Source organism: Schistocerca americana, chromosome 6 (genome assembly GCF_021461395.2).
Source record: "Schistocerca americana isolate TAMUIC-IGC-003095 chromosome 6, iqSchAmer2.1, whole genome shotgun sequence".
Classification (NCBI taxonomy): domain Eukaryota; kingdom Metazoa; phylum Arthropoda; class Insecta; order Orthoptera; family Acrididae; genus Schistocerca; species Schistocerca americana.
In genome coordinates, this window is record NC_060124.1 from 259718624 (window position 1) to 259739685 (window position 21062).

General features: G+C 44.8%; 1 protein-coding gene across 4 annotated transcripts in view; it reads left to right on the top strand.

The window, feature by feature from the left end:
• The window catches only part of LOC124619414 (minichromosome maintenance domain-containing protein 2-like), a 284363-nt gene that overhangs the window by 117345 nt on the left and 145956 nt on the right, over positions 1-21062 (top strand). For all 4 annotated transcript variants that reach the window (XR_006980076.1, XR_006980077.1, XR_006980078.1 and 1 more), the window contains exon 7: positions 8293-8569. Coding sequence is in view for 1 of the 4 variants with exons in the window: in XM_047145777.1 (XP_047001733.1) it covers positions 8293-8569 (277 nt within the window). In the remaining 3 variants the exon portion in view is untranslated. The remainder of the gene's footprint in view (positions 1-8292; positions 8570-21062) is intronic.

Genomic DNA, 21062 nt, shown 5'->3' on the forward strand with positions numbered 1-21062 from the left:
AGAAATTGTGGCCGTTAGTGGCACCAAAGTTAGAGTCTCAGTCCCTAACGAATGAGACAGGAACTGAAACTGAGGCTGGCAAAGCAAAAGCGGAAATACTTAACTCTGTTCTCAAATGTTCCTTTACAATGGAAAACCCAGGAGGATTACACCAATTTAATCATCGTAGCACTGAAAAGATGAGTGAAATTGGTATGAGTGTCAGAGGTGTTGAGAAACAGCTGAAATCATTAAAATTGAACAAAGCTCCAGGGCCTAATGGAATCTCTATCAGATTCTATACTGAATTTGCAGCTGAGTTAGTCCCTCTTCTAACTATAATCTGTCATAGATCCCTTGAAGAAAACACCATGTCCAGTTCTTGAAAAAAGCATAGATCACACCTGCCTACAAGAAGAGTCGTATAAGTGATCTACAAAATTACCATCCAGTATCCTTGACATTGATTTGTTGCTGAATCTTAAAACATATTCTGAACTCAAATATAATTAGGTACAGAATGACCTCCTCATGCCAACCAGCATTGATCATTTGAAACCCAGCTCACACTTTTCTCACATGACACACTGAAAGCTTTGCGTCAAGGCAGTTAGGCAGAGGCAGTATTTCTTGATATCCAAAAAGCATTTGACTCCATACCACACCTGTGCTTATTGTCAAAAGTATGATCATTTGGGGTATGAAGCGAAATTTATGACTGGATTGAGGACTTTTTGGTAGGGAGGATGTAGCATGTTGTCTCAGATGGAGAGTCATTCTTAGATGTAGAAGTGACTTCAGGTGTGCCCCAGGGAAGTGTGCTGGGTTCCTCGCTGTTCATTTGTACATTAATCACCTTGCAGACAATATTAAAAGTAATGTCAGGCTTTTTGCAGATGATGCAATTATCTATAATGAAGTACTAACTGAGAGAAGCTGCATAAATATTCAGTTACATCTTGATGAGATTTGAAAGTGCAAAGATTGGTAACTTGCTCTAAATGTTCAGAAATCTAAAACTGTGCACTTCACAAAAGGAGAAAACATAGTATCCTATGACTATAATATCAATGAGTCACTGTTGGAATTGGCCAACTAATACAAATACCTAGGCATAACACTTTGTAGCAATATGAAATGGAATGATCACATAGGTTCAGTTGTGGGTAAAACAGGTGGTAGACTTCAGTTTACTGGTAGAATACTGAAGAAGTGCAATCTATCTACAAAGGAGATTGCTTACAAATCACTCATGTGGCCGGTTCTAGAATATTGCTCAAGTTTTTGGCCTATACCTAATAGGACTAACAGGGGATATTGAACATATACAGATAACGGTGCACAAATGGTCACAGGTTTGTTTAATCCATGGGAGAGTGTCACAAAGATCCCGAAGGAACTGAAGACCGCTGAAGATAGACATAAACTATCCAGAGGAGGTCTGTTAACAAGGTTTCAAGAATCGCCTTTAAATGATGACTCTTGGAATCTACTATAGTCATATGTGTATCATTCACTTAGGAATTGTGAGGATAAGATTAGAATAATTACTACATACACGGAGACATTCAAAGAATAATTCTTCATGTGTAATGGAATGGGAAGAAACCCTAGTAATTGATACAGTGAAATGTACCCACTGCCATGCACCTCATGGTGGTTTGCAGAGTATAGATGTAGATTTAGATGTAGATCTGTTTTTAGACATGGTGGCAATGGTAATTTTGGTCTGTGAAGGCCTCAGTGAGACCCTCGACATTCCTGGAGTGGGGTTGCTCTCTACTGCAGATGTGGTGACCACAGGTGGCTAGGCTGTCTGTAAGGGAGTTCTTTGTGGGGAATGAGTGACAGCTGTCAAAATTTATCGTTCGTTATTGATAGTTACGCTGATGGAGCCATTTGTAATGGGGGGGTTGACATTGAGGGAGGTTACATTTTGGCTGTGGAGTACCAGCTGAAGCGAACTGTGAAGAGTTAGTAGAAGAATCTCCCTTCTCACCCCCACCACACCCCACACTCATACATTCCCAGAATACATATACCCAACCAATTAGGATGTCTCATTATAGCTGGAAATTGGGTGCCCACAGAGAGAATTTCTGCCCTTGGGGAGCAACACCTGCAGTCTATTAGCCGTGACCTACCTTCCCCCATGGGGGCAGGGGGAACGGTCATTCCCTTTACCAACTCTACACAGTTACTGTCCTTTTAGCACCTGGTGTGCCAGTCATCATTGAGGACGCCACTTCCCACTAAACTACATACCTAATGCCTAAGGATTTTTCCATCATTGAATACTACCTTTCACCAGTGCTCAGTTGACTCAAAACCTATGACCTTCTTCTTAGTTACCATGATCAACTATGTGACACACACAATGAATTGTTTTTTGTAGTTGTCTCCTACAAACCAATCCATTGCACAGCCATGGGCACAGATTTGGCACCATCCTATTCCAACCTCTCCACGGCCCATCTAGAGGAATCCTTACTAGCCACCCAGAATCCTGAACTCTCAATCTGATTCACACTGATTGATCACGGCTTCATGTTCTGGACTGAGGATGAGGATACCTTCTCAATGTTCCTCCTGAACGTCAACACATTCTCCCCCATTTCCTTCATCTGGTCCACCTCAGCCCAACAAGCTACCTTTCTTGATATCAACCTCACCTCATGGATGGCTCCACCAGTATTCCATCCACATCAAACATACCAGTCTTGAATAGTACCACCACTTTGACAGCCAGTGCTGATTTCACACCAAATAGCTGTTTCCATGTAGCCTAGCCAGTTGTTGCCATCACCTCTGTAGTGATGAGCAGTCACTCTTCAGTTATGCTGAGGGTCTAACTGAAACTTTCACAGAATGAAATTACCCTTCTCACCTCACCCGGAAACAGGTTTCCCACACTTTGTCTTTCCAGTCACCTACAGTCCACTACATACCCTCTGACTGGTCACAAAGAAGTGCCTTCTCATGGTCCAGTACCATTCAGGACTGGAACAACTGAATTGGGGTTGGGCCATTTGTGAATGAACAGTTCCAAAGGAATGGTTCACTGAAGTGAACAGAAAGACTGAGGAACGACTTCTAAGGAACGGTTGTGCACTGTTCATGGCAGACATAGTCAGTCCTGTTCCTGTCGGGTGGTTGTTCACCATTCACTTCGGTTGCGGTCAGTCTCATTCTCAGGAACTGTCTTTCACCATTGGCTTCAGCCAGTCTTGTTCAGCTGGTTTTGTTCTTTTTTGTGTTAGTACGTGTTCCTTGTTCCAGTTTACCTTTTTTTACAGTTATATAGGTTATGTAAAAATGAATGTGTACCTGTGTAATACATACATATTTTTGAGGTAAGAAAAAGAGAAAACTGCATATCTCTTTGGTATTTTGATCAACTATAGAACACATACGAATCACAAGGCAAGCTGTTTTTTTTTCTTTGGTGAAGCAAAACGAGCAGCCATTGTTTTTTTTATTTGTAGATTTTTTAAGTTTCATCTGCTTGCTTTAATGACTAGTTTTTAAGATCTTTTAAGCATTGTCTTAAAATTATTTTGTGAGGAAGTCTGCATGAAACTTTCGATTTTTGCATTTTGTCCAAAAATAAAAGCTACACTTAGGGAGCCTCTTATTTTTCAAGTTTGGTTGTTCCTCTGTGGCACCTGATTGTTTGTTTGCTTTTCTTTTACACAAAAAAATGAGTTGTGTATGATTTCGGCTATGTCGGGAAAGGGGAAGCAGTGCCTCTCCATTTGAAAATCATAGAATGGCACAGAATCTAGTTTACTTCTTATATAAAGCATAGTCCCAGAAATAACCTTTCACTTAGATACTTTTTTACTTTCAACTTTATTGTTGATACACATTGTGTATTAAGTTTAATAATACAATGCATAAACCTACTATTTACTAAGGGTGAGAGATAAATTTGATGAGGTTCTCATATTTTATTTTAAGCTTACTTATTCTTTAATAAACTCTTTTTCCCTGGAACTTTATGGGAATACTCGGACACAATCTGTTCCTCTCATGCCAATGTGGAGAACCTGTTTTAAGGAACTTGTCACACAAATCAGACATATTTAAAGATACTCTTATTTTATTAGAAATGAATTGCTTACTTCCATTATTCATAATTTTTGTGATTTGATTCATACTTGAATCATATTTTTCGTCTATTGGTACTGCTTCGTGATTCAGTGTAGTGGCTGTTTCCATTTTTGATTCAAAAAATTAAGACAAGAGTGCAGGGGACAGGAACCATGAATGATTTTTCAATTTTAATTTTAATAATCAACAGCCTTAGTTGCACCATTTACCTAGAAATTTACCTAGGTTTCAGTCGGGATAACCCAACCTTCTTCAGAATAACAGTAACTACCATTTGTCCATGGTGGACACAGTCAAGCTAAAACTACAAATCCATAAATTATCGTCAAACTGTAAAACTTATCTGGAACTGCCGTGGCCCCACTTCGCGACCGCGATGCGGGAGCCATGAGTGCTGTACTGGAGCCACGAGTTCCAGTACAGCACTCGTGGCTGCCACATCGCAGTCGCGAAGTGGGGCAAAGGAAAGAAGAAAAGAACATCAATGTTGGTTTGACAGATGACAATTTACTTACAGATATTTCACACTAGTAATGCCCACACAACTATATATTTTTTCTGTAAATAAACTGAAATGAAGATATTGTATTTGGCATGTTTACGTGATTCCCTTGAAAGTGAATGACAATTAGGGTGGTCTACACAGGGTTGTAAACCCATTCCAAATTCCATACTTCTGTTGGGGTAGTCCCTGGCTCACTCGGCCTGGCTTGCAGTCACTGGCCTTTCACATCACCTAACTAATGTGATGTTGTTTCTTGTGTGTAAATATGTGCATATGTATACATAATTCAATTTAATGATATTTCTGTATTAGCCATATGCTAAATAAATAAAATGTGATGGATTCTGAGAACACATTCAACCAAGGAAATTACAGTAAACAATCTGTCTACATCAGATAATCAATGAATTTATCATGTTTAAGTAAAACTTGTGCATTCTTGATTTTTTTTTTTTTTTTGAAAATTTAACTAAAATCCATGTAACGCAGACAATTAGGAAAAAGAGTGTGGTGAATGAATAAAAATGAATGGTTCCCAAAAAGAAATGATCACCATTGAACTAGTTTCCAAAGATGAATGAGTTTGCCCACCTTTAATCTGAATCACATTTTCTGCCAGAGTTTTGATCACATCTCATCATTATGTGAAATGAAAAAGATCTCCAAACTTCTCTCACAGTGGAATTCATCTGTCCATCCAGTCTGCATGACATCCTATTTCATCTCTGTTCTATCCATGCTCCTAACTCCTTGCTAATGTCCTTTTGCAGGTATCTCTTACCCTATCAAAGGCAGGGCAGCCTGTCAAAGCAGTCATGCATTCTGCTAGTTTAACTGCAAAAACTGTGTAGCATTTTATGTGGGAATGATCACAAACAATCCATCTGTGTGAATGAATGGCCACTGCCAAACTGTGGCCAACAGGCAGCCGAACCACCCTGTTGCTTGACTTTAACAACTGTTTCACAGCCTGTGCCATCTGGATTCTGCCCACAAACACCAGATTTTATGGACTGCACAGGTACAAACTCTCCTTACAACAACTTCTTCATTCCCATATCCCCACCCCCTCCCCCACCCCCTGGCCTTAGCCTTTGCTATTCACTGTTCCCTTCAGCTTCTATCATCTTCCATGTTCCCACTCCAGCCTCACACACAGCTACTATCCCCCCAGCACATCTGCATAGTCCTTTCCTCTTCTCTCCTTCTCTTATCTTTCTTTTTCCTCACTATCACAGCCCCCGGCACTTGGCAACCATTCATCCTATCGTTGCAGTGTCTCTGCACACTCCCACATGCAGCACTACAGCATCTTTCCCCACTCTAACCCTGCCTCTCATTCATCCCACCCCACACCATTTCTGCATACCAATTACCTGCTCCTGCCACAATTGCTGCTCACTACATTCATGCCTCAGTGCCTTGAGAGGATACTGATCCCCTGCATGTGTGTTTTTCTACTCTCAGGGAAGGACTTTGTCTGATAGCTTAGTCTCTATTACAAATGTACTTTAAATGTGCCTGTCTTCCATTCACCACTCCTCCAGTTGGTAATTTGTATTCTTTGCAATTTCATTATTTTATTGTAGCTTGGAATTTCCATAGTTTTGTTTTGTTTGGTGCTTTACTCTTTCATCTTCATTCTGCTCTCCTCTCCTCTCCCTTCCCTCTTTCTCATTTTTCCCTCCTGCACTATTCATTTTTTACCTCTAATCTATCTTTATTTCTCACTCTGTTCTCATAATATCTGGATTGAAGCTGGCATAGTGCTTATCAGTATACTGTCATTGACGTTCCTCCCTCTTTGACACCTCCCTCCTTCATCTTTCTCTCCTCTTGGGCTCACAACAACTAGGTGCACCTCAAGCTGGAGTCTCAGTGACCTACCCTTGCTTTTGAAGGAACCAATATCTTTTAAAGCTAGGATGGTGTTGTGTACTTTTATATATGTCTATTGGCAGTACTAAATATTTTGCTTTCTGACGGCAATTACTGGTCAGCAGTGATGTCTTATGATTATATACACTCCTGGAAATTGAAATAAGAACACCGTGAATTCATTGTCCCAGGAAGGGGAAACTTTATTGACACATTCCTGGGGTCAGATACATCACATGATCACACTGACAGAACCACAGGCACATAGACACAGGCAACAGAGCATGCACAATGTCGGCACTAGTACAGTGTATATCCACCTTTCGCAGCAATACAGGCTGCTATTCTCCCATGGAGACGATCGTAGAGATGCTGGATGTAGTCCTGTGGAACGGCTTGCCATGCCATTTCCACCTGGTGCCTCAGTTGGACCAGCGTTCGTGCTGGACGTGCAGACCGCTGAGACGACGCTTCATCCAGTCCCAAACATGCTCAATGGGGGACAGATCCGGAGATCTTGATGGCCAGGGTAGTTGACTTACACCTTCTAGAGCACGTTGGGTGGCACGGGATACATGCGGACGTGCATTGTCCTGTTGGAACAGCAAGTTCCCTTGCCGGTCTAGGAATGGTAGAGCGATGGGTTCGATGACGGTTTGGATGTACCGTGCACTATTCAGTGTCCCCTCGACGATCACCAGTGGTGTACGGCCAGTGTAGGAGATCGCTCCCCACACCATTATGCCGGGTGTTGGCCCTGTGTGCCTCGGTCGTATGCAGTCCTGATTGTGGCGCTCACCTGCATGGCGCCAAACACGCATACGACCATCATTGGCACCAAGGCAGAAGCGACTCTCATCGCTGAAGACGACACGTCTCCATTCGTCCCTCCATTCACGCCTGTCGCGACACCACTGGAGGCGGGCTGCACGATGTTGGGGCATGAGCGGAAGACGGCCTAACGGTGTGCGGGTCCGTAGCCCAGCTTCATGGAGACGGTTGCGAATGGTCCTCGCTGATACCCCAGGAGCAACAGTGTCCCTAATTTGCTGGGAAGTGGCGGTGCGGTCCCCTACGGCACTGCGTAGGATCCTATGGTCTTGGCGTGCATCCGTGCGTCGCTGTGGTCCGGTCCCAGGTCGACGGGCACGTGCACCTTCCGCCGACCACTGGCGACAACATCGATGTACTGTGGAGACCTCACGCCCCACGTGTTGAGCAATTCGGCGGTACGTCCACCCGGCCTCCCGCATGCCCACTATACGCCCTCGCTCAAAGTCCGTCAACTGCACTTACGGTTCACGTCCACACTGTTGCGGCATGCTACCAGTGTTAAAGACTGCAATGGAGCTCCGTATGCCACGGCTAACTGGCTGATACTGACGGCGGCAGTGCACAAATGCTGCGCAGCTAGCGCCATTCGACGGCCAACACCGCGGTTCCTGGTGTGTCCGCTGTGCCGTGCGTGTGATCATTGCTTGTACAGCCCTCTCGCAGTGTCCGGAGCAAGTATGGTGGGTCTGACACACCGGTGTCAATGTGTTCTTTTTTCCATTTCCAGGAGTGTAGTTAAAAGATTATATGTACCTTTGATAAGCAAATGAAGTAAATAACATTTGTGTGATTAATATCAAATGAATAGATTACAGCAGATTTTTACCATGCCATGCGGATTGGAAATTGTTTCATTTTTACCAAATAGGACACATTTATTTATTTTACATTGTCACACATGCTGGTTACTGACTTCGATTGTGCTCTTATACCTTTGAGCTGGAACTATCAAGGACATTAGAGTCTTATTTTAAACATTTTAGGGAAGCAGTCAGAAGAAGCCAGTACACCTGTTGGCAATTGGAAGAGATGTGCTCTTAGCGCAGCGGCTCCTGAGGCGAGGTGGGCAAATGGGACAACGTTATATTGAACACTTTTCACCTGTTTTTACCTGTGCTGTTAATGGAAATACTCGCGTGGATGAGCAAGGTCTCCAGTGGACTGATGCTGGCCCTCTGACGCTGGCTAAAAATGGGGTATGCTGTCTAGGTGATTGGGCAAAGTTTTCTCAACACTCAAAGCACACACACATTGTTTCTGGTACGTAGCAATGCAGGGCAGTTTTTCATTTTTGTTTTATTTATTTCTTTATTTTTTAAATTTTTGCCATCATCTTGCCTTTAAAAGCACATGGTGGAGAATAAATACAATAACATTAGAACTTAAGAATTTTTTGTAACATAATACTACGTTCTAGATATATAGTATTTTTAAGTTTAGAATCTTCCCTTACTTTTTGTTAACTAAGTAACAAAATGAATGTAAGATATCAAATTTTTCTCTTGAATTTTATTTCAGCATTTTTATACAGAGCTCGTGGGTAGAGCATATGATGTAGGCTGGGGCAGAGGCATGCTGGGTGCTGATGACCACGCTGTTTAGCGCCCGTAAACCTCAAACACACACACACACACACACACACACACACAGAGGCATGCAGTTTTTAAGTGATGGACTTTGGGTTATCCATCAACAATTGCTGGAAGGAGGCCTCCTAATCTGAAGTACAAGAAGTATTTACTCACAGCGTCCCAGACGGAATCACTCATGTTCTGTCGATAGTATATAGAGCAATTTGGTAGCCACGGAAGTATAAAAGTATTGGGAAGCAGTTGTGTGAAACCTAGTTTGTGAGTAGCCCATGCACTGTCCAGCTGGAAAATGTCTTCTGTAATGCCTGTGATGAGAGGCTACATATGCTGATACTAGGTGTCCTTTACTAAGCACTACACTGTCACGATTTTTTTAAATGTTAGAATGAGTGTTGTCTTACATACAATGGCTATCCCATACTTGCACTCCACTGACATGACCCCCTGCGGGTCCGGGGTAAGAATAGGCCCGAGGTATTCCTGCCTGTCGTAAGAGGCGACTAAAAGGAGTTTCAACCGTTTCGGCCTTCCATGTGATGGTCCCCCTTGGGGTTTGACCTCCATTTTTCAAAATTCTACAGAAGTACGAGCCTTTTGGGGAAGGACGCCTTACGTGGTGTACCACTGGTCCTCAGTGCACTAAGACCTTGGCACTCAGCATTGTACCGGCATTGTAACCATACCCACTATTCCTCAAATTGGGCCTAAACACCTGATGGGTTGTACAAGTTATGCCCATAGTGCCTCCCCATCTTCACCTACGATCATGATGGACTTTCCATGGCACCAGAAATCCAGCATGGTAGCCAGCTCGTTGTGGTGGGGTCGTCATGTACCCTCTAGGTTGTAGCCCCCTGACAACACAGGGATCGTACTGCCGATACCTGAGCTGCACCCTCCCCACGTCGGCCAAGGAGTAGATGCCCGTCTCCTTGGGGCATCAGGACTCCCAGCAATGGTCATCCTGCCAGGTGGCCCTTGCTGAGGCTGGGTGGCGCCCGTGGGGAGAGCCCCTGGTCGGAGTGGGTGGTATCGGGGCGGACGTTTCGCAGATGAAACGTCAACACGTATCAGGTCGCTCTGTGGCCGAGTCTTTCAAAAGGAAAGGTACTGTCTCTAGTTCTGGTTCTCCTGCCCTTTCCCCCTTGGCCACTCCCTGGGAGGAGGGACAGACCCGCCGGCTTGGGGCGAAGTACTTCCCCCGCTATTTGGTCTGTTCTCGAACCGATGGGGGGACGACGTCCGCCACCTCCAAGCCCATGTTCTCTGTTCAGCACATTGAGGACATCTTCGGGGAAATCGAGGCTCTCAGTAAGATGCCTTCGGGGTCCATTCTTATAAAGACCACCTCCGCCACACAGTCGGCGGCGCTCCAGGCGTGCGACCACCTAGGGGACATCCCAGTGTCCATTGTCCCGCATCTGGCACTAAATAGGACGCAGGGGGTTATTTTTCATCGGGACCTTCTGCTGCAATCTGATGAGGAGCTCAGGGCCAACCTGGAGCGCCGAGGCGTGCATTTCGTCCGGCGAGTCCAGCACGGCCCCAAAGACCATCGCATCGACACCGCGCCTCCTATGCGCTGTTTTCGGTGTTTGCGCTTTGGGCACATGTCGTCACGGTGTGAGGCTGAGCCCCTTCATGGCGATTGTGGACGTCCTCTTCATGAGGAACATACATGCACCCCACCACCTCGGTGCGTTAATTGTCCTGGCATCCACTCGCCTAGATCCTCAGACTGCCCCGTATATCAGAAGGAGAAGAAGATACAAGAACTCAAAACTTTGGATCGTCTCTCTTATTCTGAGGCCAGGAAGAAGTATGACCGCCTCCATCCCATGCCTTTGACCACTTCGTTTGCCTCAGTTGTGTCCACTCCTTCCGCGGTATCCTCACCCCTATCCTGTCCCCCCTCCGCCTCCTCCCCCATCCGGGGCCTCTGCCTCCGCCTCCCAAATCCCTCCCTTCCAACCTTCCAAATCCTCCTCCCCCGTGGCTGCCGCCCCCTCTGCCCCAGGGGCCACCCTTCCTCCTCCTCCTCCCCCCCTCCCCCACCCCCACCCCCCCCACCGCCTGAGAAGCGATCCTCTTCTCAGGCATCCATCGGGGAAATGTTCCGGACCCCAGCTTCCGGGATCCGGCGTTCCAAAACGGACCCCGCACGTGAGGACCTTCTTTGGGTCCAGCCCACCATCCCTGTGCCTCCTCGGACTTCCAAGAAGGCCTCCAAGAAGAAGTCTCTATCCCCCTCTCCACCCTGGCGCGTTTCGTCTGACGCTCCATCCGTGAGTCGCTGCTCCCGGCCGTCCTCAGTTTCGCCGGGACGCTCTGCTGCCAGGCGCTCAGCTGGCCTCTCGTCGGCAAATGATGCTGCCCCTCCTACACCACCAGGGACAGCTGCCGCAGCTGGCGACGACTCGATGGAACAGGATCCGCCTCCCGCCGGTTGTAGCGTTGTTCCCTCGAAACCTGGCCCTCCGCGGCCGTCGAGGTGACCAGCTCTTCCCCGTCTCATTCCCCCTCTTTTTTGACTAGCGATGGCCTTGTTACATTGGAACATAAGAGGTATTCGATCTAATCGGGAGGAATTACAACTGCTCCTCCACCTGCACTGTCCGCTTGTCCTCGGTCTCCAGGAAACAAAGTTGCGCCCGACTGACCATATTGCCTTTACCCACTATACCTCGGAGCGGTATGACCTCACCCCTGTGGACGGTATCCCAGCTCATGGTGGGGTCATGTTGCTCGTTCGGGACGATGTCTATTACCATCCCATCCCATTGACCACCCCACTCCAAGCAATAGCTGTCTGTATTACTCTTTCTGCTTTTACTTTTTCAGTTTGTACCATCTACACTCCGCCGTCATCCGCTGTCAGTCGGGCTGACATGATGCACCTGATTGTTCAGCTTCCCCCGCCGTTTTTATTGTTTGGCGACTTCAATGCCCATCATCCCCTTTGGGGCTCTCCTGCATCCTGTCAAAGAGGCTCACTCTTGGCGGATGTCTTCAACCATCTCAATCTTGTCTGACTCAATACTGGCGCCCCGACTTTCCCCTCGGACTCTACTCATACCTACTCCCACTTGGACCTCTCGATCTGTTCTACCACTCTTGCCCGTTGGTTCGAGTGGTAAGTCCTTTCTAACACCTATTCAAGCGACCACTTCCCCTGTGTCGTTCGTCTCCTGCACCACACCCCATCCCCACGTCATTCGAGCTGGAACATAACAAAAGCTGACTGGGGACTTTACTCCTCCCTGGCGACCTTTCCGGACCACGATTTTCTCAGTTGTGACAGTCAGGTCAAATACCTCACGGCTGTTATCATCAATGCTGCCGAACGTTCCATTCCTCGTACTACCTCTTCTTCACTTCGCGTTTCCGTCCCCTGGTGGAACAAGGCTTGTAGAGACGCTATCCATGCTCAAGGACGTGCTTTACGCACCTTTTGCCGCCATCCTAGGTTGACGAATTGTATTGGATACAAACGACTCCGAGCGCAATGCCATAGAGTCATCAAAGACAGCAAAAAAGCTTGTTGGGCCTCTTTCACCAGCTCCTTTAACAGTTTTACTCCCTCTTCTGTCGTATGGGGTGGCCTGCGCCGGCTGTCGGGCATTAAGGCCCACTCCTCGGTACCTGGCCTGACCCCAGGTAATGAGGTCCTCGTTGATCCTGTGGCTGTCTCCAACGCCTTCGGCCGGTTTTTCGCGGAGGTTTCAAGCTCCGCCCATTACCACCCTGCCTTCCTTCCCAGGAAAGAGGCAGAAGAGGCTCGGCGACCTTCCTTCCACTCGCTGAATCTGGAAACTTATAATGCCCCCTTTACTATGTGGGAACTCGAACTTGCGCTTGCACTGTCCCGGTCCTCTGCTCCGGGGCCAGATGCCATTCACGTTCAGATGCTGGCACACCTTTCTCCGGCGGGCAAAAGCTTCCTTCTTCGTACCTACAATCACGTCTGGACCGAAGGTCAGGTCCCCATGTGTTGGCGTGACGCCGTCGTTGTTCCTATACCCAAACCTGGGAAGGATAGACACCTTCCTTCTAGTTACCGCCCCATTTCTCTTACAAGCTGTGTCTGTAAGGTGATGGAGCGCATGGTTCATGCTCGGTTAGTTTGGATTCTTGAATCTCGACGGCTACTTACCAATGTCCAATGCGGCTTTCGTCACCGCCGCTCCGCTGTTGACCACCTTGTGACCTTGTCGACATTCATCTTGAACAACTTTTTGTGAAGGCGCCAAACGGTAGCCGTGTTCTTCGATTTGGAGAAGGCTTATGATACCTGTTGGAGAGGAGGTATCCTCCGCACTATGCACAGGTGGGGCCTACGCGGTCGCCTGCCCCTTTTTATTGATTCCTTTTTAACGGATCGAAAGTTTAGGGTACGTGTGGGCTCCGTATTGTCCGACGTCTTCCTCCAGGAGAATGGAGAGCCTCAGGGCTCCGTCTTGAGCGTAGCCCTTTTTGCCATCGCGATCAATCCAATTATGGATTGCATTCCACCTAATGTCTCAGGCTCTCTCTTTGTCGATGACTTCGCTATCTACTGCAGTGCCCAGAGAACATGCCTCCTGGAGCGCTGCCTTCAGCGTTGTCTAGACAGCCTATACTCATGGAGCGTGGCAAATGGCTTCCGGTTCTCTGAAGAGAAGACGGTTTGTATCAACTTTTGGCGATATAAAGCGTTCCTTCCGCCATCCTTACATCTCGGTCCCGTTGTTCTCCCATTCATGGAAACAACTAAGTTTCTAGGGCTCACGTTGGACAGGAAACTGTGTTGGTCTCCGCATGTCTCTTATTTGGCGGCCTGTTGTACACGTTCCCTTAATGTCCTCAGAGTTCTTAGTGGTTCATCTTGGGGAGCGGATCGCACTGTCCTGCTTCGCTTGTATCGGTCCATAGTCCGATCGAAGCTGGATTATGGGAGCTTCGTCTACTCGTCTGCTCGGCCATCCCTCTTACGCCGTCTCAACTCCATCCATCATCGGGGGTTACGTCTTGAGACCGGAGCCTTCTACACTAGTCCTGTCGAGAGTCTTTATGCTGAAGCTGCCGAATTACCATTGACCTACCGGCGCGACGTACTGCTGTGTCGGTATGCCTGCCGGCTGTTGTCTATGCCTGACCACCCCTCTTACCAGTCCTTCTTCGCCGATTCTCTCGACCGTCAGTACGGGTTGTATGTGTCTGCCCTGCTGCCCCCCGGAGTCCGCTTCCGTCGCCTGCTTCGACAATTGGATTTTGCCCTCCCTACCACCTTCAGAGAGGGTGAGAGCCCGACACCACCTTGGCTCCAGGCTCCGGTTCATATTTATCTCGACCTCAGCTCACTCCCGAAGGAGGGTACTCCGGCTGCAGTGTATTGCTCACAGTTTGTCGAACTTCGTGCTCGACTTGCCGGTCACACCTTTATTTACACCAATGGCTCCAAAACTGACGATGGTGTTGGCTGTGCCTTTGTCGTCGGAGCCGCCACCTTTAAATACCGGCTTTTCAACCAATGTTCCAGCTTTACGGCCGAGCTTTTTGCTCTCCATCAGGCCGTTCAGTATGCCCGCCGCCACCGCCATTCATCGTATGTACTCTGCTCTGACTCACTCAGTGCTCTTCAGAGCCTTGGAGCTCCCTATCCAGTCCATCCCTTGGTTCAACGGATACAGCAGTCCCTCCATTCTTTCGCTGATAATGGTTCTCCTGTCAGCTTTCTGTGGGTTCCCGGACATGTAGGAGTGCCTGGGAATGAGGCTGCGGATGCTGCAGCCAAGGCTGCAGTCCTCCTGCCTCGGCCAGCCTCCCATTGTGTCCCGTCATCTGACGTTCGTGGGGATGTTTGTAAGAGGCTTGTGTCGTTGTGGTGGGATGCTTGGTCATCCCTCCAAGGAAACAAGCTCTGGGCAGTAAAACCGCTCCCAACTGCTTGGACAACCTCCTCCCGACCATCTCGGCATTCACAGTGCGCCATGTTTTATTGTCGTGTCCCCGCTTTAGTCAATCTCGTGTTGTCCTGTCCCTGCCATCTACTTTACCAGATATTTTAGCTGATGATGCTCGAGCAGCTGCTCATGTTCTGCGTTTTATAGCTTTGACTGGCTTGTCCAAAGACATCTAACCTTTTTACTTATTTTATCCGCATCTTTGTCAGGTCTTTCTGGTGTCCCCCCCTCCCCTTGAGTTTTACTAGATTCCATGTGCTCTAACAACAGTGACTGGGCGCTAATGACCTCAGTAGTTGAGCGCCCTTAAACCCCACCAAAAAAAAAAAAAAAAAAAAAAAAAAATCCACTGACATGCTTTGTCATGTCACAGCAAATGCAGGATTGAGGTATTTATAATAGAGTCTCCAAACATATACATGTTCATCATCAGTGACCCAATAAAAACTGGAGTAATTACATAAAACAACATGGCTCCTATCTGTCAGAGTCATGATTGTATTATGTGGAGAATCAACTGTGAGAGAAAGTGTTCATGAAGTAATGTCAACAAATGTCAAATGTAGATGATCTCACACATCTAGTTAAAGTAATGATTGTAAAATATTTGTTTAAATGGAATTTGTGTGGAGAGTGGTGGTTAACAGCTTATAAACCTCATATGCGAGAAAAGGTTTTGATTGGTTAGTACATGCACATTCAGCATCAAAGTCTCTCCTTTACTAAATACACATGAATCTTAAGATATTGCAATTGCTTATCAGAGAAGGGATCTCGTAGGTGGTATAACTGCTAATTGTAAGTACTCAATGTGATGGGCAAGAAGAACACAATTGAAGGATGTGGTGAAAGAAAGTGCTAACACAAGAGCACCTATTTTGAGTTGTCAGATGTCATAAAGAAAAAGAACATCAATACAATAAGAGAAAACAATTTATGTAGCATACAGCCATTTCAGCCCTTATGTACACAGGGGCTGCTTTTAGCAAGCATGTCAAACATTCAGAAACACAGCACTTACTAACTTGAAGGTTAGTATTTTCTTCCACCAACCCCTTCAATTGTGAAACATTTCTGGTGGGAACAGAAGTTAATGAGAGTAAAGTAAGCCAACAAATCAATATGGATAATGTATGTATCCTATAACAGTTTTTTAAGTGGATATATACACTATAAGGAAGGGAATAAAGTTACATCACAAAGAAATCGTCTGAATGTTACAGAAATTGATAGATGTGGTTTACGTGTACAGACAAGGAATAATTACAATTTCAGAAAAAGTGAATGATTTATTCAAGAGCTTCACAAATTGATTTTAACCATGATTCACTTTTCCATGCAGTGAGTTTCCAGTTGAGACAATGTTTTTTAGGCTTCTAAATTGCGGCCAATGTTCCCAGTGAATGCTTACTATAAGCAGAGACCGCATGGCGCAGTCATGTGGACTGGCACAGCCATTGCGTTGCAATAAGCCTGTCACGCCCCCAAACGCTACCACTTCTCTCCCTCTTCTTCTTTATCTTGCCTGTCATAAATTAAGTCTAATTTTCATTTGATTTATAAGTCATTTACTGCGTATTATTGAGTGACAGTATACTGAGAGTGTTATATGGAGTATAAATGTTGAGTGGTTGTAAGTAACCATTCTTAGTTTGTATTATGTGAAAAGTTTAGGTATTTCTGAAGATTTTGAGGTGTTTAAAGACACCCTCTCCCAACTACTGTATAAGTATTTGTTATTTGATGATATTAAGCTATTTGCATTATATTCAGCTTTGTTGTGGAGTTTTAGTATTGTACTGTATTTCACTTTTAGATTTCCTTTATTGACAATGATTTTGTTTTGCCTTTCGAAAGAATGCATCAAGTTTACCCTCCTAAAGTTTTTCTACAATGCTGCTTTTTACAAGGCTACGTCGTTGAACGTTTTGTTTTGTTGTCAAACCTAGAATGTGGAACCCCTCCTTGCACTGTCCATTCTGTTTGTCTTTTCTTATTCAATAGATTGTGATACATTGAATTTTCGTCTAACTTTTGCAACTAATACTCCACTGTTCCACTGCTTTGCAGATGAGCTATGTCTACTGTCGTTTTAGAAGCATTTATTTCCCTGTTTTCTTTCAAGCTGCCTAAGAGTAAAAATGACTGCGAGTTTTTCACTCTCATGCCCGCTAATAAGACTATAATTCTGAGTGGAGTTTGGAAGCAAGTGACCTCCAGCTGATGGAAAATGAAGCTGAAACACACCACAATGGGGTGTGTTCCCGTAAACCACCATTTAGTTTGGTGGCGCTTTGCACTTCCAGGCCTCCTCCAAAGTATAGTACCATCATACTACCTTCCATAAACCCTTAACATGCCCGCTACAGTATGCATTTTCATGGAAATCCTTGCTAAATGAAGCACCTGAGTTATCTATTCAATAGAGAAGAGTTGAATGTGCCCCTGAAGTTGAGAAGAATTGCTCTACCCTCTCGCTGTAGAGCAGTAAGGGAGATAGAGAGTTCACCCAGATGAACACAAGTTTCATTATTATTCACCCTACTTCCTACGAAGTAATTTATTGACAAAGTGAGGGTGGTATGAGCGAGCACGGAAATTGACACTGCTATCATTTGGATACAATGCCCCGTCGTGCATTTAGGAAATGAGATACACCTGTTTGTTTATTCAAACAAACACACCCATGATGTTACAAGAGTGAAGCTCCCACTGAAATAAGCTCTAGTTTGTTGATGATAAGCACCCATGACGTGATGTCATCACCCAAGCGCAGTAACATGTTATCTTGTTGGAAATATAGTTACAAGAGACTTTCACCCAAATGAATAAAAGTTTTCATTGTACATTGTGGCAGTAGTTCACCCCCTTTTGTTTCATAGCTCACCCTGCTACTTCAGCATTTGATGAATTTTGTGTTTGTTGTAAATTGTCACAGAGGTGCACTCTGTCGTCCAATATCTGTTTAAGAATTAATGCAAGTATTGTACTAATGATCTTAACTGAGTCCCCTTAAATGTTTTTTACTGTGCCGCCGTGCATTTGGTTTTGTCGTATAACAGTTAGGACCTCTTCATGTACAAATTTGGTGTTGCTCTTTGTGGATCATTACTGGCATTTGACCGTCTGTCAGCCAGCATTGTCTCTCTCTGTTTTTATGCATACTTTGCATTATACCGCCGGCACACGCCGCCAGCTGTATTGAGTGCTAAAGTGCCACAGCCAGCTTACCACCCCCCCCCCCCCCACCCCCCGCTCTTTCCCTCCTGCAATACATGCGTAATGCCACAGATAATACCCCCTCCATCACCCTGCTAGAGAGAATGACCATTAAAGTCTGTCGATGTCCCACTTCCCTGTCGGACAAGCCACATGCTCATTTCCTCTCAGTCAAAGTTTGTTTACAAACAGTGCGTGCACTTCTGTTGCGCAGAACCACATTCTAGCTGTGAATCTTTTCGTGTTTTATAATCTGATTATAAGCTCACTGCATTCTTTCCCATTCTTTATAAGGAAGTTTTATGAATAGGACAAGAATATTGTTAGCGGTTTTGTCACTGTGGACACACATTTTAATTATCTTTTGTAGAGTTTTGCCTGTGTGTTCTCCATGCCTGTAACTTTGTTTTACAAGTTTAGTTTATGCCATATGACAGTCCCCTGATTTCATTCTTAATTCCAGTATTTTGCCAGTATAAGAAAAGGCTTTGTACCTTGCATTGTAACATGAGTTAATGTGATTAAAGATTTTCATATGATTTAGGGAACATGGAACATCATCTCTTCAGCTTGCTTTCTGCACCCTCCATTCCATTGGATTGTGTTAAAATTTTGTAGCCTGTGAAACTTTGTGCAACTATTACCTGTAACTAATATGTGGAAGATATAGCACAATTTTACGTTTGTTATCACTCTTTTTAAATGTACTTCACCCAGTTCTTACCCAAGTCAGATGTTAACGACTGCATTAACCTGATTTATTATGTTTTTAACCAAATACTTCAATTACTATAGAATTAAACATTTTGTTATAATCGTGGATTTTCCATTGTATTTTGTTTTACTAATGATTTCAGTTATTACAGAAGACATTGTATTTCTGCTCAAAATTTCAACGGTTAATATTTAATGGTTTTCTAACTCATGAAATTTGATAAACTTGACTGCATGCAAGTCCCCTCTGACGTACATACAAAAAAATGTAAACAATTGCAACACATCCTTCCCATAGTATTAAGGCCCCTACTACGGCAAACAGTCTTTCTGGGGAGTGACCGATGCCCTTTTGTAAACAATGTTTGTCGTCACTTCTCTGGAAGGGGGAAGGAATGTACAGGACGGCAGCCAGTCGAGGAATATTTTAGGGAGTGGGTTTTAAAAAAATTATTTAAAAGGCCCACTGGAATCTTTACTAGTTTTCTTCCAGAGTAATTCATGCCGTGTCTACGTGACACAAGTCACTTGTCTTTCAAAACCGAGTCAGTTCTATCCAGTTAAAGCTGCTGACAGGAGATGCCCTGAGTCTTCTGCTGAAACTGCTAGTGAATTCATGCCACTGGTTTTAGCCAATAGCGTGCATGGGATACTGATCACATGTGCGGACGCTGGAGTGTTCTGCGGTGCAGAACACACTTGCTTCTCTCTCTTGTAATCCAGACCTTGAGCAGAACAGACATCTTTTTGGAAGGCAGAGCCTCTGGCTCTGCTTTTCATGACCGGCCACCAATGTAAGTTAACATGAACCGCTTCCCCTTCTGTTTCCCATTTCATTTAATTGTTCGACCTCCTAAACTGGCCTAAACCTGCTAACTTCCGACCCTAGATGCGCCTTTTGTACTCCGTATACTGAAATATATCCTCTTTATTGTACTTAATTCCCTGTTTTGTCATTTAACAGCAGCCTTAGATGCCCACTCTCTAATCCTGACTGCTCGACCTCCTGCACCCTGTCTTCGCAATGCATATTTAACAACCTTCTTCCCCCTTCCCTGCCATTTTATATATTAACATTGGTGTCAGAAGTTTCTCTCCCCATCCCCAAACCATGTACTCTTTTACACATTTCTTTTCATAGTAGGGTCGCTTTTGTTCGAATCTGTGCCCTTACAGCACAGCGATACCTCGATGATATTCTATGCTCTGTTTTGTTGCACTTCATGGCAAGCCATCCTGGGCTTACATTACAGCAACATAATGCCTGCCTGCACATGGGGATAGTTTCTACTGCTGTCTTTGTGCTTTCCGAATTCTACCTTTGCCAGTAACATCACCCAATCTTTCCCCAGTTGAGAACATTTGGAGCATTATGGGCAGGACCCTCCAACCTGCTCAGAGTTTTAACTATCTAAAGTGCTAATTGGACAGAATTTGGCACAATATCCCTTAGGTCAGGAGGACATCAAAGAACTCTGTCAATCAATGCCAAACTGAATGACTGCTTGCATTAGAGCCAGAGGTGGACCAACACCCTATTGACTTGCTCGTTTTGTGAAGCTCTTTCTCTGGAATAAGTCATCCAGTGTTTCTAAAAATGTAATCATTTGGTGGTCTGTATATGTATGTCACATCTACTGATTTCTGCCCCATTCGGGTAATTCCTACATGATTCATCATCTTTTTTTCTTTTCCCTCTTTTTTTTGTGAGCCATAGGAAAGCAATGAAAGAAAGTAGGCATTGTGAGCTAATATACTGATATATTTGTTACCAGATTTTGCAATAAAGCTAATTACGTAAATAGCTGAACTCAAACGTTTCAGCAGATGACCAGTTTGTTTCTTCTAATTCAATCTCTCATCGACGCACACATCCAAATATTTTGAATGTTCTGCCTTAGCTACAGACTTCCACTTTGAGTCTATGTTTATAAATGGTATTGTGACATCTAGTGTACATAACTATATATTTTGTGTTTTATCAAAATTTAAGAAGAGTTCGTTTGCAGAGATTCACTTAGTAATTTTTTGAATGATATTGTTTACTATTTCCTCAGTAATCCTGCTTTATATAATAGAGGGAAACATTCCACATGGGAAAAATATATCTAAAAACAAAGATTCTGTAACTTACCAAACGAAAGCGTTGGTACGTTGATAGAAACAATAACAAACACAAACACACACACACACAAATTTCAAGCTTTCGCAGCCCACGGTTGCCTCATCAGGAAGGAGGGAAGGAGAGGGAAAGACGAAAGGATGTGGGTTTTAAGGGAGAGGGTA